Below are 20,094 nucleotides of genomic sequence, written 5' to 3' on the forward strand. Positions count from 1 at the left end.
CAAATACCATATATTCACATGTGGCAGGCATCACACATGGTAACTATTGAAGGTCACAGGTACATCTGTGTATTTGGCACACACATACATCATGTGTGCATTGCCATAACTGGTTTAATCGATGTCATGCATTATTGTGAGAAACAAACCGCACACATGGGCATTCTGTTTGAGCAAAACACACGTGACATGTCTGGAATCAAAAGCCATATATAATTGTGCTATTGTTTAGAAAGGGGTATGTGCATCCTGTAGTGTGTTTTCCCATTTGCCAAAAGGGATGTTCCTTTCATACAAACTTGCACACACACTAACCCCCCTTCACACACACTTGCCACTTGCTGGATTCAAACCCCTACCTCACTATGTTATGACACTAGAGACGGATGCATTAGCAGAGCGCGCTATTCGCATTATTGGAATATTTCTTTTCTCCTGATATACTTATAGGGTGCTGACATCATCGGTGTTTAGAAAGGGGAATGGGCATCCTGTGGTGTGTTTTCCCAGTTGCCAAAAGGGATGTTCCTTTCATACAAACTTACACACACACTAACCCCCCTTCACACACACTTGCCACATTCAAACCCCTACCTAACTATGTTATGACACTAGAGATGGACGCATTAGCAGAGCGCGCTATTCAGATTACTGGGAGATTTCCTTTCTCCTGATATACTTATAGGGTGCTGACGTCATCAGTGTTTAGAAAGGGGAATGGGCATCCTGTGGTGTGTTTTCCCAGTTGCCAAAAGGGATGTTCCTTTCATACACTCTTACACATACACTAACCCCCCTTCACAAACACTTGCCACTTGCTGGATTCAAACCCTTACCTATGTTATGACACTGGAGACGGACGCATTAGCAGAGCGCGCTATTCGGATTACTGGGAGATTTTCTTTCTCCTGTTATACTTATAGGGTGCTCACATCATCAGTGTTTAGAAAGGGGAATGAGCATCCTGTGGTGTGTTTTCCCAGTTGCTAACAGGAACATTTCCCTCACACAGACTTGCACACAGACCAACCACAATCACCCACACACACACACTCTGGATAAGCTGTCATTCCCTAGGGCAAACAGCCTAGTGTTGGCCTCTACACCCATATGTTTAACTGTCAGATGCACATTATTTGGTGCTGATAGCAGTGTTTGCAGGTCTTTATTGCCATAACATTTCCTGTTTGTATGAACAACTTGTGTATCTGTGGAAGATGTTTGCATATGGGGGAAATCCACTATATCATGTATGTCTCTGTAGTCATTTAAGTGTGAGCACTGTTCAGATTGCTATAATGTTGTTGGTTACTGGAATAACACGTACATATACCAGATATATGTGGCAAAATGCTAAACTGATATTTGGACTAAGTGTGTGAGTATGCCCAGTTCAGCTTTCCCATGGCATGTTGTGTAAAAGATGTCTCATTTATCAAAGTGTGTGAGCATGCCCAGTGTGAGCTTTCCATATGTTGAACTCTGCAGCCCATCACATTTGTGGATGAGTGTGAACTTCAACAAATATCTCCTGTTTATGGTTGTGTGTTCTGTGTCATGTTGTGTAGTTACTGTCCAAATGCTTTTTGTGTGAACACAACAGGGATTGTACTGTGCCTGCAGGGTTTGCATGGGATACTTTGCATACAATTGTCAACATCCGTTCATACTGACCTAACACTGTAGTACTGTATAGTGTAGTGGTTCAGTACTTTCACTGTAGTGGACAGTATCCTGGGCTTTAGTCCTATCACTGCTTTACATTTCCATAGTGAGCACAACAGCCTGGTTAGGGTCCAGTTGTGCACATCTGCACAAAGGCGGTGCCTCTACAGACCCTGGTAATTACCGCCCCATAAGCTTAACAAGTCTAGTCTGCAAAGCTATGGAGAGGATCATAATGGAGCTCATAAACAAAGATATAGGGGACTTGCAGACATTGGACCCATCCCAGTTTGGCTTTGTCAAGGGCAGATCATGCCTTTTGAACTTGGTCGACTTCTTCGAAACAGTCACCAAGGCCATTGATGAGGGAAAGGCAGTCCATACAGCCTACCTTGACCTTGCAAAGGCTTTCGACACAATACCCCACTCGGGTATTGTAGAAAAACATACCAACTTAAATGTAAACCCATATGTCACAAGATGGGTTGCAAACTGGCTTAAGGACAGAACCCACAGGGTAAGAGTTGCTGGCGCTATGTCAGACTCCAAGCCGGTCACAAGTGGTGTCCCACAGGGCTCGGTCATTGGCCCCCTATTGTTCGGCATCTACTTCTCAGAAGTACAGGCCAGCATGGGAGGACTTTGGCTGACAAAGTTTGCAGATGACTGCAAACTGGGCGCCATAGTGGAAAGTGCATCAGACACAGATATCCTTCGGAGGGGACTCACGGAAACTGATAGCTGGTGCCAGAGCCATGGCCTGAAGTTAAACGCCAAAAAATGTATAGTCATACCCTTCGGGAAAAACAAGGTAACCCCAAGCTACCATATAGGTGGCAATCCTCTAAGCACAGAAGAGGTTATCAGGGACCTGGGGACCCAGGTTGACAGTGGCCTTTCTTTTGACACTCACGTTGCTAAAGTGGTTAGAAAGACCTTCTACATTGCCCACCTGATCACGAAGGGATTCACATCCAGATCTAGTGAGGTCATTGTTCCCCTGTACTCTTCACTTATCAGACCAATGATAGAGTACAATGCCCCATTCGTGAAGTATCCCACCCGACATCTGAAGCAATTGGAGAGACCCCAAAAGTCCCTCACCAAAAGGATAAAGGGACTCCAACATCTGTCATATGCTGCCAGATTGAAGAAACTCCAGCTCTATTCAGTCGCATACCGTCTGCTCAGAGGTGACATGTGCCTGACACACAAGGCCATGTCCAACCAGGAATTAATGGACATGCTCCACCTCAAAAAATCCAAATCCACCAGAACCACTACAGCAAGTGACTTAAACCTTAGCACGGATATAAATAGGACATGCTGGAGGGATAGATTTATCACTCAGAGACTCCCTATGCTGTGGAATAGAATCCCGGTCCATGTGAGGCAGAGCACCTCGCTGGCTCTGTTCAAGAGCAATCTTGACCTGTGGATGGGAGATTGTAGGTTTACCCCGGGAATCGTCTCTGTGTCACTGCTGGACAGAGGCACAACAAACTAATGGGCACAGTATTTTTTCATATAAGGGGTGGCGTAAGCCACAAAACTCTGGGCTAGGCTTATAAATGCCTTAGGGCAGATAGCCTAGTATAAACCTATGAACCTATCTGACCATAATGCATTATGTTCAGATATTAACTACTTACAACAGCCTCGTCCAACATCAGTAGTGTATTCCACAACATAGGTGTACATTGGCAAACACTACCGATGTGCCCTAGGCCATTTCTAATGCTAGTCAGAGAGTGTGTTTGTCCTTCAACACATTAAGTGTAGTTTGCCATGACATATGTCATGTTTAGTATACTGTGCCTCTGTCTACCCGTGACATAACAGTGATACCCAGGGTAAACTTACCATCTCCCATCCACTCATTAAGATTTCTGTTGAGGAGAATCAACGAGTGACTCTATGGATAACCTGTACTGGTAGTTTACTCATGCGTGGGGTGGCTTCTGTGTTATGGATAATGCAGTACAGCTTGTCCTATGTATGTCAGTGCTGGGGTTCAGGTCCCTCATGTGCATAGTTCACTGCCATTCAGATTGTACAAGGTGCAGCATGTTCATTGATTCCACTTTGGACATGGCTTTCTACATCAGGCACAGCTTGCGTCTGGGTGGCCACCATGGCAGTGTGTGGAGTTGCACTCTGTTTAATCAGGCAACACATTACATCTGTTCAAGCTCTTTGATACTCCTGGTGAGGTACTGTTGTGGACTTTACAGTTGATGGAGGTGTCTGCTGAGGTACACCCCACAGGGGCTGTTGTAGTCAATTGTAACGCTGATGAAGGATAACTGCAGAGCCACAATGACCTCCCCTTATCTAGATGTCATAACCTTCATGATTAGGTTGGTATATGGATTGTTTCTGTTAACACTACAGCCACATGTTTGTCCAATGCAGGATATCTATCACCTTGTGTACCCAGGTCTGTCATTACATGTTAAGTATGTAATGGGTTAACACCTATGTGGTAATTGGTGGTCACTTACTGTATATCCACAGAGGTTGACTATACAGTTTTCTCCATTTAACTTGCTGACATGGCTATGGCACCAGTTGTCTGTTTCTATGTGGCCCTTTTGTGGGATGCTTGTGTCAGCTGGAGTGTCAGATATGTTGGGCAGTTTGTAGTCCTCTGCAAACATGTTCAGGCACAGTCCTTACATGTTGGCCTGTACCTATGGGGCATATATACCAGACGGGGTAGGTCCCAGGACCAAACTTTGTGGGATACCTGTTATATGTGGTTTGTAGTCTGACATGGCTGCAGCATGTCTGACCATGTCAGTTCTGTGTTGGTCTGGTTTGCAACCCCTCTAGTGACATAGGGGTGTATATATAAGCTGGTGAGCATATCTATATTGAACACATAGGGTATTGTATGGAAGGCTTTGCAAGGTCCAGCTGTGCTATGTGGACCACATTGCCCTCATCAGTGACCTCAATTACTGTTTCAACTGAGTCACACATGTTTAGGGGCAGGGTCTGCACTTAATAAACCCACACTGGGTAGGGTCGGGTGTCAATAGATCCCCAATATCTTTATGTCTGCGGTACATGCTGATCCTTTCCATAGCTGTGCAGACCAAGCTTCTCAGGATTCTGTGGTGGTTGTTTTTAGTAACCATTCAGGCGACACCTTTCTTGAGAACGACCACTGTTGTTGTACACTGCTCTTTGGGTACATATCCTGTGGTAAGGCTGACATAATGTCAGGGAGGCAGCAGTCTGCTGGGAAAGATATTTTGCATTATGGGGGGGGGGGTTGCACCCTCACCTGTCAGGATGTATGTTGGCAATATGTGTGTGTGTGTTTGGTATGTTGTTTGTAATATTTGTGTGATCCAGAGCATATCTGGGAATTCACAACACGCTTCCTACCATCAGTTGCAGCAGCCTTGGGATTATCCTTAGTGTCCTGTACAATTTGTATCATAATAGGTTCATAGGTTCATACTAGGCTATCCACCCTAGGGCATTTGTAAGCCTAGCCACAGTGTGTGTGGCTTTTGCCACCCCTTGCTATGTGAATATTATGGCCATTTATGATTTACTTAGCTGTGCCTCTGTCTGGACATGACACAGTAAAGACCCCCAGTGTACATCTACAATTATCCATCCATTTTGCAAACTTCCTGTTGAAGAGTGTCAGTGAGGGGCTCTGCCTAACATGTAGTGGTATTCTGTTCCGGGTGTGGAGAGCCTCAGGGTTAGGTATCTGTCCCTCCAGCACATCCTATTTGATTATGTGTTGAGGTTGACATCTCTGACTCACACAGCTCCGATGGCTTTGGGTTTTCTGGGGTGGAGCATGTCCATTACTTCTGTGTTGGACATGGACTTGTACAACAGACATACAATGCCTCTGTTTAGGCAGTATGTGACTGCATTCAGCTGTGGTGTCTACAGCCAGGCAGCATATGACATATATTTGAGACCCTTTCTAACTCTTGGTGAGGTACCTTTGAGGTCTTTCTAACTGCTGCAGGTGCCAGGTAATGTACATCACAAATGAGGCATTGTACTACATTATGGTCTGATAAGGGAACAGTATAGGGGCACAATGACCTTTGTTGACGTAGATGTGAATCCTTTCATGATACAGTGTCCAATATAGACAGTCTTCCTAGACAAATTGGCAATGTGACTGTCACATAACAGGTTACTGTCCACTTGTGTCACTAAGTCCATGATTACTCCTTCCATACATAATGGCTTACCACCTATGTGGTAATTTGTGTGTACCTTGTTTTGTATTTGGTGGTACATTCATACTGTCCACTGTCTTCAGGACAGGGGGTGGGGTTCCTGTGTGTGAGAGTGTGGTCTGTAGCATGCTACAGACTGTACAGCAGTCTTGCCTATGGTTAGTTGCACATGGGTGGACTGCAATGACGTAAGCATTGTCAGTTAACTGGACATATAGGTGTCTGTGCTGAATATGGATACTCACCCTCCTTTTATGTTTTGTTCCAGGTTTTGTGGCCATAACACATGATATGTGGTATTACCTGGTAGTGCTGGTGTGCTGTCACGAGGCTTGCAGCAGGTTTCTATCACTGGACAGACATCGATGTTCTCCATACTGGGGGGGCCTCAGGAGCATGCATATTGAGGTTTACACATCTGGCATTGATCAGCATTACCCTTCTGTTTCTTTCCAGTTTTGTTTTCTATGGTGGTGGGTTAGTCTTTTCAGCCTTGCCTACAAAAGGATCTCTGTAGGTTGCAAAAGCCTTAGGCAATATCCAGACTCCCATGGGTAACAGGTGCAAGCCATCCCTGGAACAGCAGCATGTCTCACTATGGAGTCACCTATTACAACTGTATCAGGAATGTTGTTTCTCCTTCTGTCCTGTGACTGTTTGGCACACCAACTTTGTGTACTATGTGTTACATGTGCTATGTCTGGAGGTTGTTTTATTGGGTGTCTGCTTTGGAGGCTTGTGTTGGTGTTGTGTGTTTTGTAATTAGGGCCTCTGGGAATGTTTTTGTGTTTATGTGTTTGGTTTACAGTCGTTGTAGGTCTATGTGGGACTGGGTTTGTGGTGTATGTGGTTACCTTGTCCTCCAGACAGTTTTGACAGTACTGATTTGGGGGTGCTCAGGCTCCGGTTTGGCTACCTGGTTGCGTCTATCACATATATTTGTATTTATTGGGGTGAGTTGTTGTTGTGTGTGTACTTGGGACAGGTGTCACATTGCCTCTGGATTCACAGATTCTACTTGTTTTGCCTGGCCTTAGTGGATTGTATGTGTGGACACATTTTATTGCCATACTAGTGATCACTGATTACTTCACTTTTTATGTTTGATCTATCATGTGGTAGCTTCCTCATTCTCTTCAATGGTTTAGTAATTGCTGGAGTCCAGCATGCCAGATGCCTGGGTGTATGGCATTGTGTCTTGTTGTTATTTGTGATTGCAGACTCCAAGCACTCTTGGCTGTGTTCATGGAATGCCTGTATAACATGTTCTGCAGTGTGTCCCATATTCTGGACTTGCACAGGGCCTTTCATGGATTCCACATTGGTTTGTAGGGGTGCAAGCTATGCTTTATACATGTGTTTCACTGTGGTATTCTGCCCAGGGACTGGGGTCGGGATGTGTAACTACAGTGTGATTACTCTATGGTCTGGTCTTACCAGTGAGGGATACACTTCTCATCTTGACATCCAGTACACATATTTCTGATTATCACATCCAGTATGCTTACCCCTTTTGTGGAAGTGTTACATTTTGCATGTCCATTTTGTTTGATGGATTCTGGGAAATTTTCTACAAATGTGTCGGTGCTAGTATAATACAAAGAGTATAGTGACAAACTTCTCAAAAGCTGACTTCACACTTCTTCAGACTGAGATGGTATCCTTTAAGCCCACTGGGCCAGTGGAAACCACAACACACAATGGTGACTCCTTCACAAACGCTTTCTATGGACATCTCCAAGAAAGCATGGACCATGCAATCACAAATAAAACCAAGACCCTCTCCACCAAGGGAAAGTGGCCTGTCTGGTGGACCCCAGCCATAAACTAACTGTATAACAAAAGAAGGATACTAATGCAAGACAGAGCTAAATCTCCTAAAGGGAAGGCAGCTGTGATCAGCACTAGTAAAAAGCTACATTCTCTCATAAAGACATCCAAGGTCAACTTTGAGACAAAAATCACCAAAGACAATAAAGATAACCACAATGCCTTCTTCAGTTATGTCAGAAACCTGGGTGGGAACCCTCAGATATGCTCAGAGTTGGTACACAACAACATAAATTTCAGTGACCCGACAGATATTGGCAACATTCTGGCAGACAGGTTCAGTGCAATTTTCTCCCTCCCTCACCCCCAAAAGAAGATAGTTATCACAGCTGAATGTAACCTCACTGTCATCTCAGATGTCCATGTGAGAGCTGCACTCAGCAAAGACAAAAACACAGCATCAATGGGACCTGATGGTATCCCCAGTTGCGTGCTACGTGAACTCCAAGAGGAGCTAAACCCGTATATAAAAATGCTATTTAACCTTAGCCTTGCTACAGGATATGTACCTGAACACTGGCGTGCAGCAACAGTGGTCCCACTCCACAAAGGAGATGCCTCCACAGACCCTGGGAACTACCACCACACAAGCTTAACCAGCCTTGTCTGCAAAGCTATGGAAAGAGTCATTATGGAGCTCTTAAACAGAGACATTGGTGACCTACAGACTCTTGATCCCACCCAGTTCAGCTTTGTAAAGGGCAGATCCTGCCTTTTGAACCTAGTTGACTATTTTGAAACTGTCAGTAGGGCCATTGATGAGGGCTAAGCAGTCCACACAGCCTACCTGCACTTGGCTAAGGCCTTTGACACAATACCCCACTCAGGCATCATAGACAAGCTCAACAGCTGAAATATAAATCCATATGTCACAGGATAGGTTGCAAAATGGCTAAAAAACAGAACCTATAAAGTCGACATTGCAGGTGCCTTGTCAGATTCAAAGCCAGTCACAAGTGGTGTCCCACAAGGATCTGTCCTGGGACCCCTCTTATTTGGCATTTACTTTTCAGATGTGAAAGCAAACATAGGAGGGTTGTGGCTGACAAAGTTTGCAGATGACTGCAACCTAGGCACCATAGTGAATACATCAGCCAGCACACACATCCTACAGAATGCCCTCACAAAACAGATAGCTGGTGTCGGAATCATGGCCTGAAACTGAATGCAACTGATGTGTAGTCATCCCCTTTGGGAGGAACAAAGTACCCACAAATTAACACATAGACAGCAACCCACTGAGCACAGAAAAAAAAATCAGACACCTGGGGACCCATGTAGATAGTGACCTCTCGTTTGACACCCATGTTGCCAAAGTGGTTAGAAAGACTTTCTATCTTGCCCACCTTATCATGAATGGTTTTCCATCCAGATCAAAGGAGGTCATTGTACCCCTCTCCCTTATCAGGCCCATGATTGAATACAAAGCCCCATTTGGTATGTACCTCACCCAGCACTTGCAACAGCTGGAGAGACCCCAAAAGTACCTTACCAAGAGGATCAAGGGTCTACAACACATGTCATATGCTTCCAGACTAAAGAAAATCCAGCTCTATTCAGTAGCATACCGCCTACTTACAGGTGACCTATGCCTGACATACAAGACCATGTCCAATCAGGATTTGGTGGACATGCTCCACTGCAAGCAATCCAAATCCACCAGAACCATGAGAGCTAAAGATTTGAACCTCAGCACATACATGTATAGGACATGCTGGAGGGACAGATTCATAACTCAGAGGCTTCTCACACTCTAGCACAGAATCCCAGTTTATGTTACACAGAGTCCCTCACTGACTCTCTTCAAGAGAAATCTGGACAAGTGGATGTGAGATCGTAGGTTTACCCCAGGGGTCCTCCCTGTGTCACTACTAGACAGAGGCACAGTCAATTAATTTGATTAAGTAAAGGGGTCATAATGTGTCACTACTAAGTCAGAGGCACAATATTCAGAATCTATTCTGTACACTTATTACCACTATAAGGGGTGGCAATAGCCACATCACTGTGGCTAGGCTTATAAATGCACTAGGGCAGATAGCCTAGTAGTAAACTATGAAACTATGAAACTATGGTGTATGTGTAAGTATTTTCAGTCAAGCAATATAATGTGGTTTGGGGGCTTGATATCTTCATGTATTCCAACATAGGCCTGGTGCAGTTCCTGCTATTAGGACAGTGGTCTGCAGCAAGCTATATAGTGGTAGGCAGTTTTAGCCATTGGTATTTGACCATGGCTAATCCATGCTGCTTCTTGTTGTGGTACCAACATGGGGGTGTGGTTATCCATGACATTTATTGCTAGTCACCCTCGTTTTGTAGCTTGTTCCATGTTTTGCAGCTGTACATCACTGTATGAGCTGTGACCTGGTAGTGTTAGGGTGCTGATGTGGGCTTTGACCCAGTTTTCTATTACAGCACTGATATCTACATTCTCTATACTGTGTGCGTTTACACTGCACACATCTTGCTGTTTATACTTCTGGCATTGGGTAGCATTACATCTAAGTTCCTATCCCTTGTGGTACCTATGAAGGTAGGTTTGTGTTTTTGTGGTTCATGATTGGTGAGGGTGGATGTTAATCAGGGTCCTCAGGTGTGCATATGGTACATGGTGTTACATTACTTAACACATGGCATTCATGCCTCAGGTGGTGCTGCAGGGCTGCCTCTGTCGGATGCACATACTACACTCCCTGTACATGTTTGGAAGCAGGTTGTGTCATGTTAGGTGTCCCTGTTACTATATGAGTGAGTCGGAGGGGGTATCAGTCCCAGTGTTCCTACTGAGCCAGTGTATGTGCTATGCGTTGCCTCTTTGCCAAGGCCAGGGCATACTGGGCACGCCTCCTTCTGCCTACTGGGGCAAGGTCAAGTTGTTCCTCCTCTGAGTCACCCTCTGCCTGTGGTGGCCTTGGCAATGGTGGGGGTATGTTTGGCCCAGCCCTATGCTGGTCCTGCTGCAGCTGTTTCCACAGGATCATATTATGTAGCATAGCACATATCATGATCATTTGGGTACATGTAGTTGGTGTGTACTGCAAGGCTCCACCAGATGTGTCCAGACACTGGAACCGTGACTTGAGCAGCCTAAACACACGCTCTATGACATTACGTGTTTGTGCGTGTGCCTCATTATGGCGTTCCTGTTCAGGTGTGTGTGCATTTCTGATGAGTGTCATCAGCCACGGCTCAAGTGCATAACCTGCATCCCCCACTAGGTGTCAGTGTGGGACGTCCCCACTGGCAAATGATTGGTACAGCTGCGTCAGATGCCAGATGTGGGAATCGTGGTAACTCCCAGGGCAGCCAGCACACACGTTCATTATTATGCCCTGAGCATCACATATGACCTGGCAGTTGATGGAGGGGAATCCCTTGCGGTTAATATAGGCTCTACCCCACTCACCGGCTGGTGCTTTGATGCGTATGTGCGCGCAGTCTATTGCACCCAGTACCTCAGGGTATCCCGCTATTTGCTGGAAGAGACGCATATTGCTGGCCAATACCTCACGGGCATTGGGGAAATATACATGATCACCGACATGTGCTGACATGGCATCCAGGAACTGGTGCAGTACCCTGGAGGCTGATGCCTGTGATATCCCCATCATATCACCAGTTGGTCTCTGGAAGGTACCTGTTGCTAGTATTCTTAGGCCAACACATACCTTGATTTCCACTGGGATGGGTTCCCCTCTGTTGGTTCTGTGTGTGAGGCGTGGCCTGCACAGCTCAACAATTTGCTGCAGAAGGTCTCTGTCCACTCTGTAGCGCTCTACTATCTCCAGCTCATGTAACCCATGGTAGGTGACACTGGGCCTGTATACTGTTCTCCTTCTCCTCACTCTGGGTTGTCTGTCAGCATCTGCATTGTCACCACCCTCAGCAATTCGCCTATGCCTGATTATAACAGCTATGGCAGCCCCTAGCATTTCTGCTCTGAGTTCAGCTTTTTCAGTTTTCAATTCTGATAGCTTACTCCTTTCTTGCAGTATCTCTTGAGAGAAAAACCCTGCACTGCTGTTTGCAGTGTTTTAAGTGCTGGGTTGGGCTTCTAGTCTGCCTGTGTAATTGCCTGCTTCTAATTGTTATCACCAATTAACTCCAGCAGTATCCTCTGGCAGCTTCCTTGTAATCTGGTTGTTTCCTTTTTCCTCTCTGTTTCCTCAGGGGGAGCAATGTACACACCAGCATAAGCACGCTCACAGTGACTTAAACGCGCTCACACATCCTTACACGGTTTGAACTTGGCTGATTCATGGTAAAACGCGCGCACACAGCCTTATGCATCAGGCAACAGGCTTCCTGATGTTTACATTGCCTTACACACGTGCACGCCCGCGCAAACCATTTAAAACGGTTTGCAACACGCTCCCACATGTTGAACCCGCCTTACACACGCGCATGCACGTATATCAAGAAAGTTTGAGTGTAGGGATAGTGTGCACCCTCTATTTCTTGACTTTCCTTGTGTTCTGTTGGGACACACCTCTCTCCCTGATGTCTGTCTGTCATCTGTCACGTTACACTGCCCTCCAATGTGATACATTTATTTCTATCATTCCCCCCCGTGATGTCACCTACCTCTTACTCTATTCCTCCCCCTTCTGTAACTCTTACACTACTCGGAAAGTGCTCATTACCTATGTGGCAGTGTGATTCAGTATTGTAACCCTCATTTACATAGGATTGCCTAGTAATGTTTAGTTACATCTCTTACACTGAGCTTCCCCCCTTGGCAACCACTACACGGTGGCCGTATTGTTTTTAGTCTGCTAGTCCCTTCATTGTCATTCCATGTAATACATAAAACCCACAATTGTGAGCTTATAAGCTTCGGTTTTTACTTTTGAGCAGCGCACCCCGTTTGCTGGTGTGCTGCAGTTAAACATCAAAATCCCCCGAAAAAAAAAAAGTTATTTTAAATAATTTTGCATCAATTTTTAATGCCAATGGCCACATATTTGGCCATTGGCATGCTAGATGACACATATGCACCCTTTATTTGGAGCTGACATAGCTCCGTTGTCAATTTTGCAGAAATGTACTCAGTTGTCAGCTGGTTTGGGCTTCCTGGATCGCTCAGATACCTCATTTGCATATCTTTGAGCTGCAAATGAGGTATTGAGCATTTCCACGCCCAGTCCGTGTAAGAGACGTTTTAGCTGTCTCTTACATGGAGGTTTGGGCTGTTCCTGGATCGGGAGGCTTACACTACTCTTAAACTCCGTGTAAGCCTTCGTGAATCTGCCCAATTATGAAAGATACATTAAGACAAGGTAGCTTGTTTTGATCACAAACCTCTGTGGTTTTTAAGTTTGGAAATAATCTAATGGGGTTTTAAAAATATAGTAAATGCAATACTTGTCTGCAGTCCAACGCGGGGGATGAGCTTGTTTACTCCCATCCTGATGCCATTAGTGTTATTATAATTACATAACTGATTACACATATGACAAGCTTTGCAGTTTCTGTTGTTATCTAATCACCATAAAGTCTGTGTAAGTAAAACTACAGTAAATTACCCTCTGAATATTAAGCAGCATAACTTTAACATAGTTAACAAAAATATGCATTTGGATTAACATTTCACAAAGTACAGTTCACATATTCTAGTTTTTAAGTTTTGGGTATGCAGCATCATTAAGGTTATTCAAATTAGTGCTGATGGACCCTATCCTCTGATAATGACAGACCTACCAGATATTTCTATTAAATTGTTTTAAGTCCTGTGGATTTACTGATATCCTTGATATTAACCCCCATGTAGTTAGTAAATATCTTCTCCACTTTGGTGAGCATTTTAGTTGTTGGATCATAGAATCATGGGAGATTACTAGGCTATCAACCCAGAGGTCATTTTAAGCTTATCCATTTCATCCCAATGTAATACCATGCAAATACTAGTCAATACCCAAGATTGCATTTAGTGTTCCATTTAAATGGTCCTGTTTGTTGAGTCTGTTCAGAAGAAGACATTAGCATTGTTATTGACCCCGAGTCACTATCACACTCATGAATGTCCACGGCTTGCATTTTTTGACAGTCTTGCCTTAGCAGTTTGTTGACAATTTCATTTTATAGCAACAGGGCATCCGTGAATGTCACTTCACGCATACATACTAACCCTAATTGTGTTCCTGCCCCTGCCCAAACCCTAGGCATTAGATTATGAAAAACTCTTTCCCTAACAGCATCGGTATTAACATTTGGTTTGTAGTGATTGTTAGGGGTAGGATTAAGCAATAAGAAAAGGAAACTATTTGTTTTCCTTTTTCAGTTGTTTTGACTTCAGTTTTTATTTTCAAATGTTTTTGTTTACCAAGTACCGTCATTGATGTATTGTGCATTAATGCTTTTGCACTTTAATTTTATATATATATATATATATATATATATATATATATATATATATATATATATATATACATAGATTCAGTTTAGAAACTTGAGATACTGAAACATCGAATTTCAGTATCCTGAGACCAGAAGCTTGCAAACTCACAAAAGCAAAAACTCATTTAACTGCGGACAAAACATTAAATAGCATACCTCGTGAATGTTTTCATTATAGGTACTGTCCATTACTGTCCTCACAGAGTATGAAGTACCACAGGCAGAATGGCTGATGTGCAATATCCTGTGCCAGGAAGTATAGGTGCAATATACAAAACAAATGTTTCACAAAAAGGAAAATCCATGCTGTTACTGGAAGGATATATACTGAACCCTGAATGGGTATTAAAGAATAAGAAATGCTGGCATTGTAAATGGAATTCTTCCCAGCAATGCAAAGGTAGGGCTGTAACAACAACTTGTGGGTCTGGGGAGGAGTTGTTAAAACCAGTGCAGCACAATCATGCAGGTGATCCGAGTGAGATCGCTAGATATAAGTTGTGTTCTGAACTGAGGTATAGTGTGGAAGTTTTATGAGACACTCCAGCTCTGTTGGCAGATAATGTCCTAGCTTCTATGGCCATGGATATTATCCCCAGTTTACCCACCCAAAACGCCTTGTTACAGCAAGTTGGGAGAGTCTGGAGGACAGATAATAAACATACCAGTAATTCCACAGTGCAGCTACAGGATATAAATGTACACCTTTTCCCCATAAAAATGAGGGTATTCATAGAAAAGAGGCTTGTTGATGGAAGTACAGACATTATAGTCATTGTTCTAACAACAGTAAATAACCTGTACAATCTCAGCAGGACTACTATTTGGCTAATGGATGGCACATTCATCTATAACGGTATCTTCTGCCATCAATTGTATAGCATCCACGGCCTTGTGAAGTATGGTGGCTATAGCAAATCTGTACCTCTGCTATTCTGTTTGATAAGCAAGAAATCCTTGAAGGCATACAATTATCTGTGACACTGTGTGTTTCAGCTACTTGCAGAACATGTCTTGAAATGTATCTACTGTCTGTACTTTCTGATTTTGAAATAGTGGCCATTAAAAGTATTAGATCCAACATTAACGGTATTACAGCTAAGGGTTGCATGTTCTACTTTGGCCAGAATATCTGGAAGAAAGTGCAACAGTTGACCTTGGCTTCCATATACAACACCAACTATGAGTTCCAGCTATCGGTTAAGTGTCTAGTGGCTCTGGCTTTCCTACCCAAGGAGGAGGTGTTACCGGCATTCACACTGCTATGGGAGTCCTTCACTCCAGAGGGAAGGCAGTTAATAAAGTACTTTTCTGACTGGTATGTCCTCAGAAAACTCAGGAAATTCAGCTCAACAACTAAGGCACACTGCCGATTCCCACTCCTGTTCCCTGTCCAGTTCTGGAATGTATATGAGGTCAACGCCCTGTTTCTGCCCCGCACCCAGAACTCTGTGGAGGCTTAACACCATAGGCTAAAATGTTTATTAGGTTCCAGAGCTATGGATTTGTCTGTCCTGATGTCACCTCTAGCAAGGGAACAGGACTGGGTAGAGGAACTCAGAGTTCAGATGGCTGGTGGGTGCCTGCCTTCGCCTAAGCAGAGACAAATGATCCGCAGACATACCCAGTTTTAACATATTTTGAAAAACAAAGGTGCATATGATACAGTAGGGTTCCTTAAAGCTATGTCTAGAGTACTGAAAATGTGAAGGGTGTGCTTTACATATCTCCTTGAGTGGATTTGACGTTCTTCTGCAGTACAATGTTGTCTCCGTAATCTGGCAAAGGCTGCCAGGTATCACAGTTACAGGATGGAGCACCATGGATGGTGACAGGAACTATGGATGGTGACGGGAACTATCAGTAGTTCATCTAATAAATAAATACATAGCCAAACCATGGTTTTCGATGTTTTGATAATTCAACATTGTCAGTCTCAGGTTCTGTAGTTTCACTTTTGTGAGTTTGTGCACTTCTGGTCTCGAGATACTGAAATTCGATGTTTCAGTATCTTGCGTGTCTAAAGAGAATTCATCTATATATATATATATATATATATATATATATATATATATATATATATATATATATATAGGTCTACCTGATAACTGAAATCACTGACACCAAAAGTTCAAAAACATGAAACTTCACATGCCAGACAAACCACAATTCCAACAGTCAACAAACAAAACAAATCCCCTGTCCAAAATGCAAACACACAACAGAAGCACACCAAAAACCTTACAAATCTACACTAAACCTTACATACACAACTATCTATGCACTAACCTTAACCCAAACCCTAATCCTAAGGTCTGTCACTATCACATACTCACCAAACCCGCGCCCTAACACTAACTCACTTAACCCGCCCCTAACCCTACAGTCTGTCACTATCGCACACTCACCTGACCCGCACCCTAACCCTAACTCACTTAATCCACCCCTAACCCTACAGTCCGTCACTATCGCACACTTACCTTAACATGTCGGTGTTCTCACCATCGAGATTTTCAACTGTCGATCATCTCCGTTGTCGATCTTCCGGTGTTGGTGTTCTCGTCGTTGACATTGTGGACTTTCAGCATTTTCAGGTAGATATATATATATATATATATATATATATATATATATATATATATATATATACATATATATGTACACACATACACACACACACTCTCTCTCACACACACACACACACACACACACACACACACACACACACACACACACACAAACATCAAAAGGTAAAAATGTCACATGGACAAACTATTCAGGTAAAAACTTCAAGAACAACCCCCCACTAGGGACTTTACTGTGTAAGACCTTAAACCTTCTTCAGTAGAGACCCAACATACCAGTGTTTCAGTGACATTGCTTTTGAATGCCCATGATGTTTTACTTTTTACTTTTTATGTCTTTATTGCTGGATTCAGGCCAATAAAGCCAAACCCCACTAGCTTAAGAATGCCATGTTTCACTATTTTTCTGAGCTCATCAGTACAGCATGGGGATTTTTTGGCTATGCTTAGAAGCACAGAGCTTAAGACCAAACCTGATGTCCATAAACTGTAAAGAACCTGAAAAAATATCCCAAATAACATCCAAATCAAGGGATTAAAAGATCACACACACATATCTTTTAGTAAAACCTCCAAATGTTTATTGAATTGTTTATTTCTTTCCCTTCTACATTCTGGTATGTGGCTGGGTCCACTAAATGGCTTATAAGTGTGAAACTACTATGTGACATACTATTTGCGGAAAATGAAGATGTGCCTTCAAAAGTGGCTTGAATACAAAATCTTTTCATTTCTTTTTTGTGCATGTGTGTGTGTGTGTGTGTGTGTGTGTGTGTGTGTGTGTGTGTGTGTGTGTGTGTGTGTGTGTGTGTGTGTGTGTGTGTGTGTGTGTGCGTGTGTGTGTATTTGTGTGTTTTATAGGATTTGCTATTTTCTTTCAAGTAATGCAAAACAGAGAAACTGGTTACAACTTTCTAATATCTTCATGTTTTCTTGCAGACAACCCAGATTATGATTGGAATCGTGATCATCACTATGGGAATTGCTGTAAGTCTACCAGTTGATACCTTTCTAATAGGAATTGGCCTGCCATTCTGGAGTTCTGCACTGGTAAGTTGCATTTAGGTCTGATTTTCATTTTAGTATGCATGACATTTGGAGGGGGTGAAGAAGCAATTAAATATTTGAATAAAAATATTCTAAAAACTGATTTGCTGATGGAAACACAGATGCAGGGACTGTATGATTTATTGAGGCTAAATTTGTCAGATAATGATTTGTCAAGTTCAGTCTCCTGAATTACCACTCATTAAGGGTTATTATATTCATTTTTTTCTCCTTAGATGCAAAAATTGTGGAGTTGGGTATCTATAAGTGGGACAAGGAAGAGGCCTCTGTCTGGATAAGGGGAGTTGGGACTGGGTTTCTGCCCCCCCCAAATTACTTTTCTGTGTCAGTCTGTTCTACAGATTGCACAAAATGCCCTAGAAAAAGACCATTGTAAGAGAGTCCATCATGTTGTCTTCTTACTTTGGAGTCAAAGTGAACCACTTTGCATATCTCATGTCTACAACAGACTAACCATTGAACAGGTCTGCAAATGCCAAAGATTCTTATAATGAAGTGATGACATTAAGTCATATCTACTTCCCATGTTTCCAAGGTTTGGACATAGACAAAGTATTGTGTATGTGATCTTCCTAAGCTTATAAAACATTCCTAGAAAATGAAGTAAGCCCTCTAGTCTACTGAAAAGGAATTACATTCTTGTAGTTGGCATATCACACAAGATTTATATTTGTGTATTTTATTTTATTATACAAAGCTTTATACATGATAAGTATGAAATCATAAGACTGGCAGAAAATCTCAGTGTCAAAATTGGAGACTGCCCAATAATATAAGACAATATAAGACAGACAAACAATCCCATTTACATTTGCTTTATTTATGTTATAGCACTTTACATGTAAAATCATTATAGATTACAGTGAAGTGACTAGTATGTGCAGCCTTATTCACTTACAGCCTGGAAATTCCATAAATTGCTTTTGTGGGAGGAGGCTTTGGGCTAAGGCACTCATTAAATTCCCTTCTTTTATTGTTACCAGTGGTCTGGGTTCTTTTACTTATTATTTCTTTGTGAGGGTGAAGTTGTAGGCAAAGTCACTAGTTAAGACTTTGTCTGCACTAATAATGATTTGTAGGTTCATAAGCTTATAGAGGTGCACTAGGCTAATGACCACAAGGGACCTTTTAAGCCTAGTTATGCATCCCAAATCTCTGGCATGTTCTTCTGCTATTCTCATTGTAAGCTGGGGCTTGGGAGATTAAACATTTACAGGAAGTGGCCTGGGAGATGAATCAATTACAGGCAGCTTGAATCCATTGGAGTCTTGGGTTCAAACTTGAAGGTGAATTTCTGGTTCCAGTTGTCTAAATTAGCCTTGAATTAGAATAGGGAGGAACTGTTACCAAAAATCAGGATTTGCAGGTGTGAAATGCTGACATTTTTGAGTCAATAAAAACTAAAACCAACCAGTCTAAGAAGACAATGTTTAATGCAAAGATTTAGTGAACATATATAGGAACTTCATCAGAACAAAGGGTAACAGACTCACTTCATTTAAATAACTAAAAATCAGATGACAAAACTCACCTGGCAATCCAAAAAATCTACAGAAACTATTACTAACAGATATATTATTTTTAAAAAGCTATATGAAACCACCATCTGGAAAAATCTTTTGTGTATATATATATATATATATATATATATATATATATATATATATATATATATATATATATATATGTATATATGTATGTATATATATATATATATATATATATATATATATATATATAAAGAAACTGTTTTTAAACAATTATATATAAGTATGTATTGGTTACTATTATAAATATAGATCAGAGTGTGTGATGTACCTTTAAGAAGCATTCCAGTCAGTGGGCATGTGCATACAAGTTCTGAACACATGCAAGCAAGAATGCCATTTTGAGTGAGCATCCAGAGTTAAAGCATGTATGTGTGTAGCAGTCAGTCAGTTAGTTTGTTTAAGGTTAATATTCCTGCCATCCATCCTGATATGCTTGTGTGTAATAAACTACTTAAACAAACACCCAAGCCTCATCATCTTATTCATATACACAAGATGTGGTGTCAGAATGGGATCCAAAGTCAAAACCAGAAGGCACGCAGTTAGAAATGGAGGAATAAACAAGAGTAGATTATCCAAAGCTCAGAAATGAATTCTGGGTGCTAAAACTCACATAAATTATTTTCTTTTTGCAACAAATTTAAAATGAAGCACTCAGAATGCTCAAAACGTTTTTCTAATTAAATGAAACGTCTGAAACTGCAACATATTGATAAAAATAATCAAAATAATTCCAAAAACATTTGAAACAATGCATAAAATGTATAAAAAAAT

The 20,094-nt window shown here is 42.3% G+C and overlaps 1 protein-coding gene across 4 annotated transcripts in view; it reads left to right on the forward strand.

Annotated features, from left to right (window-relative positions):
- Positions 1 to 20,094, forward strand: part of LOC122793621 (membrane-spanning 4-domains subfamily A member 4A-like) — a 562,524-nt gene that overhangs the window by 184,712 nt on the left and 357,718 nt on the right. For 3 of the 4 annotated variants that reach the window (XM_044061808.1, XM_044061810.1, XM_044061807.1), the window contains exon 3: positions 17,642 to 17,752. The exons of the other annotated variant lie outside the window; for it this stretch is intronic. In XM_044061808.1, coding sequence (XP_043917743.1) covers positions 17,642 to 17,752 — 111 coding nt within the window. The remainder of the gene's footprint in view (positions 1 to 17,641; positions 17,753 to 20,094) is intronic. 4 annotated transcript variants of the gene reach the window in all.

This window comes from Protopterus annectens, chromosome 2.part0 (assembly GCF_019279795.1).
Source record: "Protopterus annectens isolate FY-2018-M chromosome 2.part0, PAN1.0, whole genome shotgun sequence".
NCBI classification, from domain to species: Eukaryota; Metazoa; Chordata; order Ceratodontiformes; family Protopteridae; genus Protopterus; species Protopterus annectens.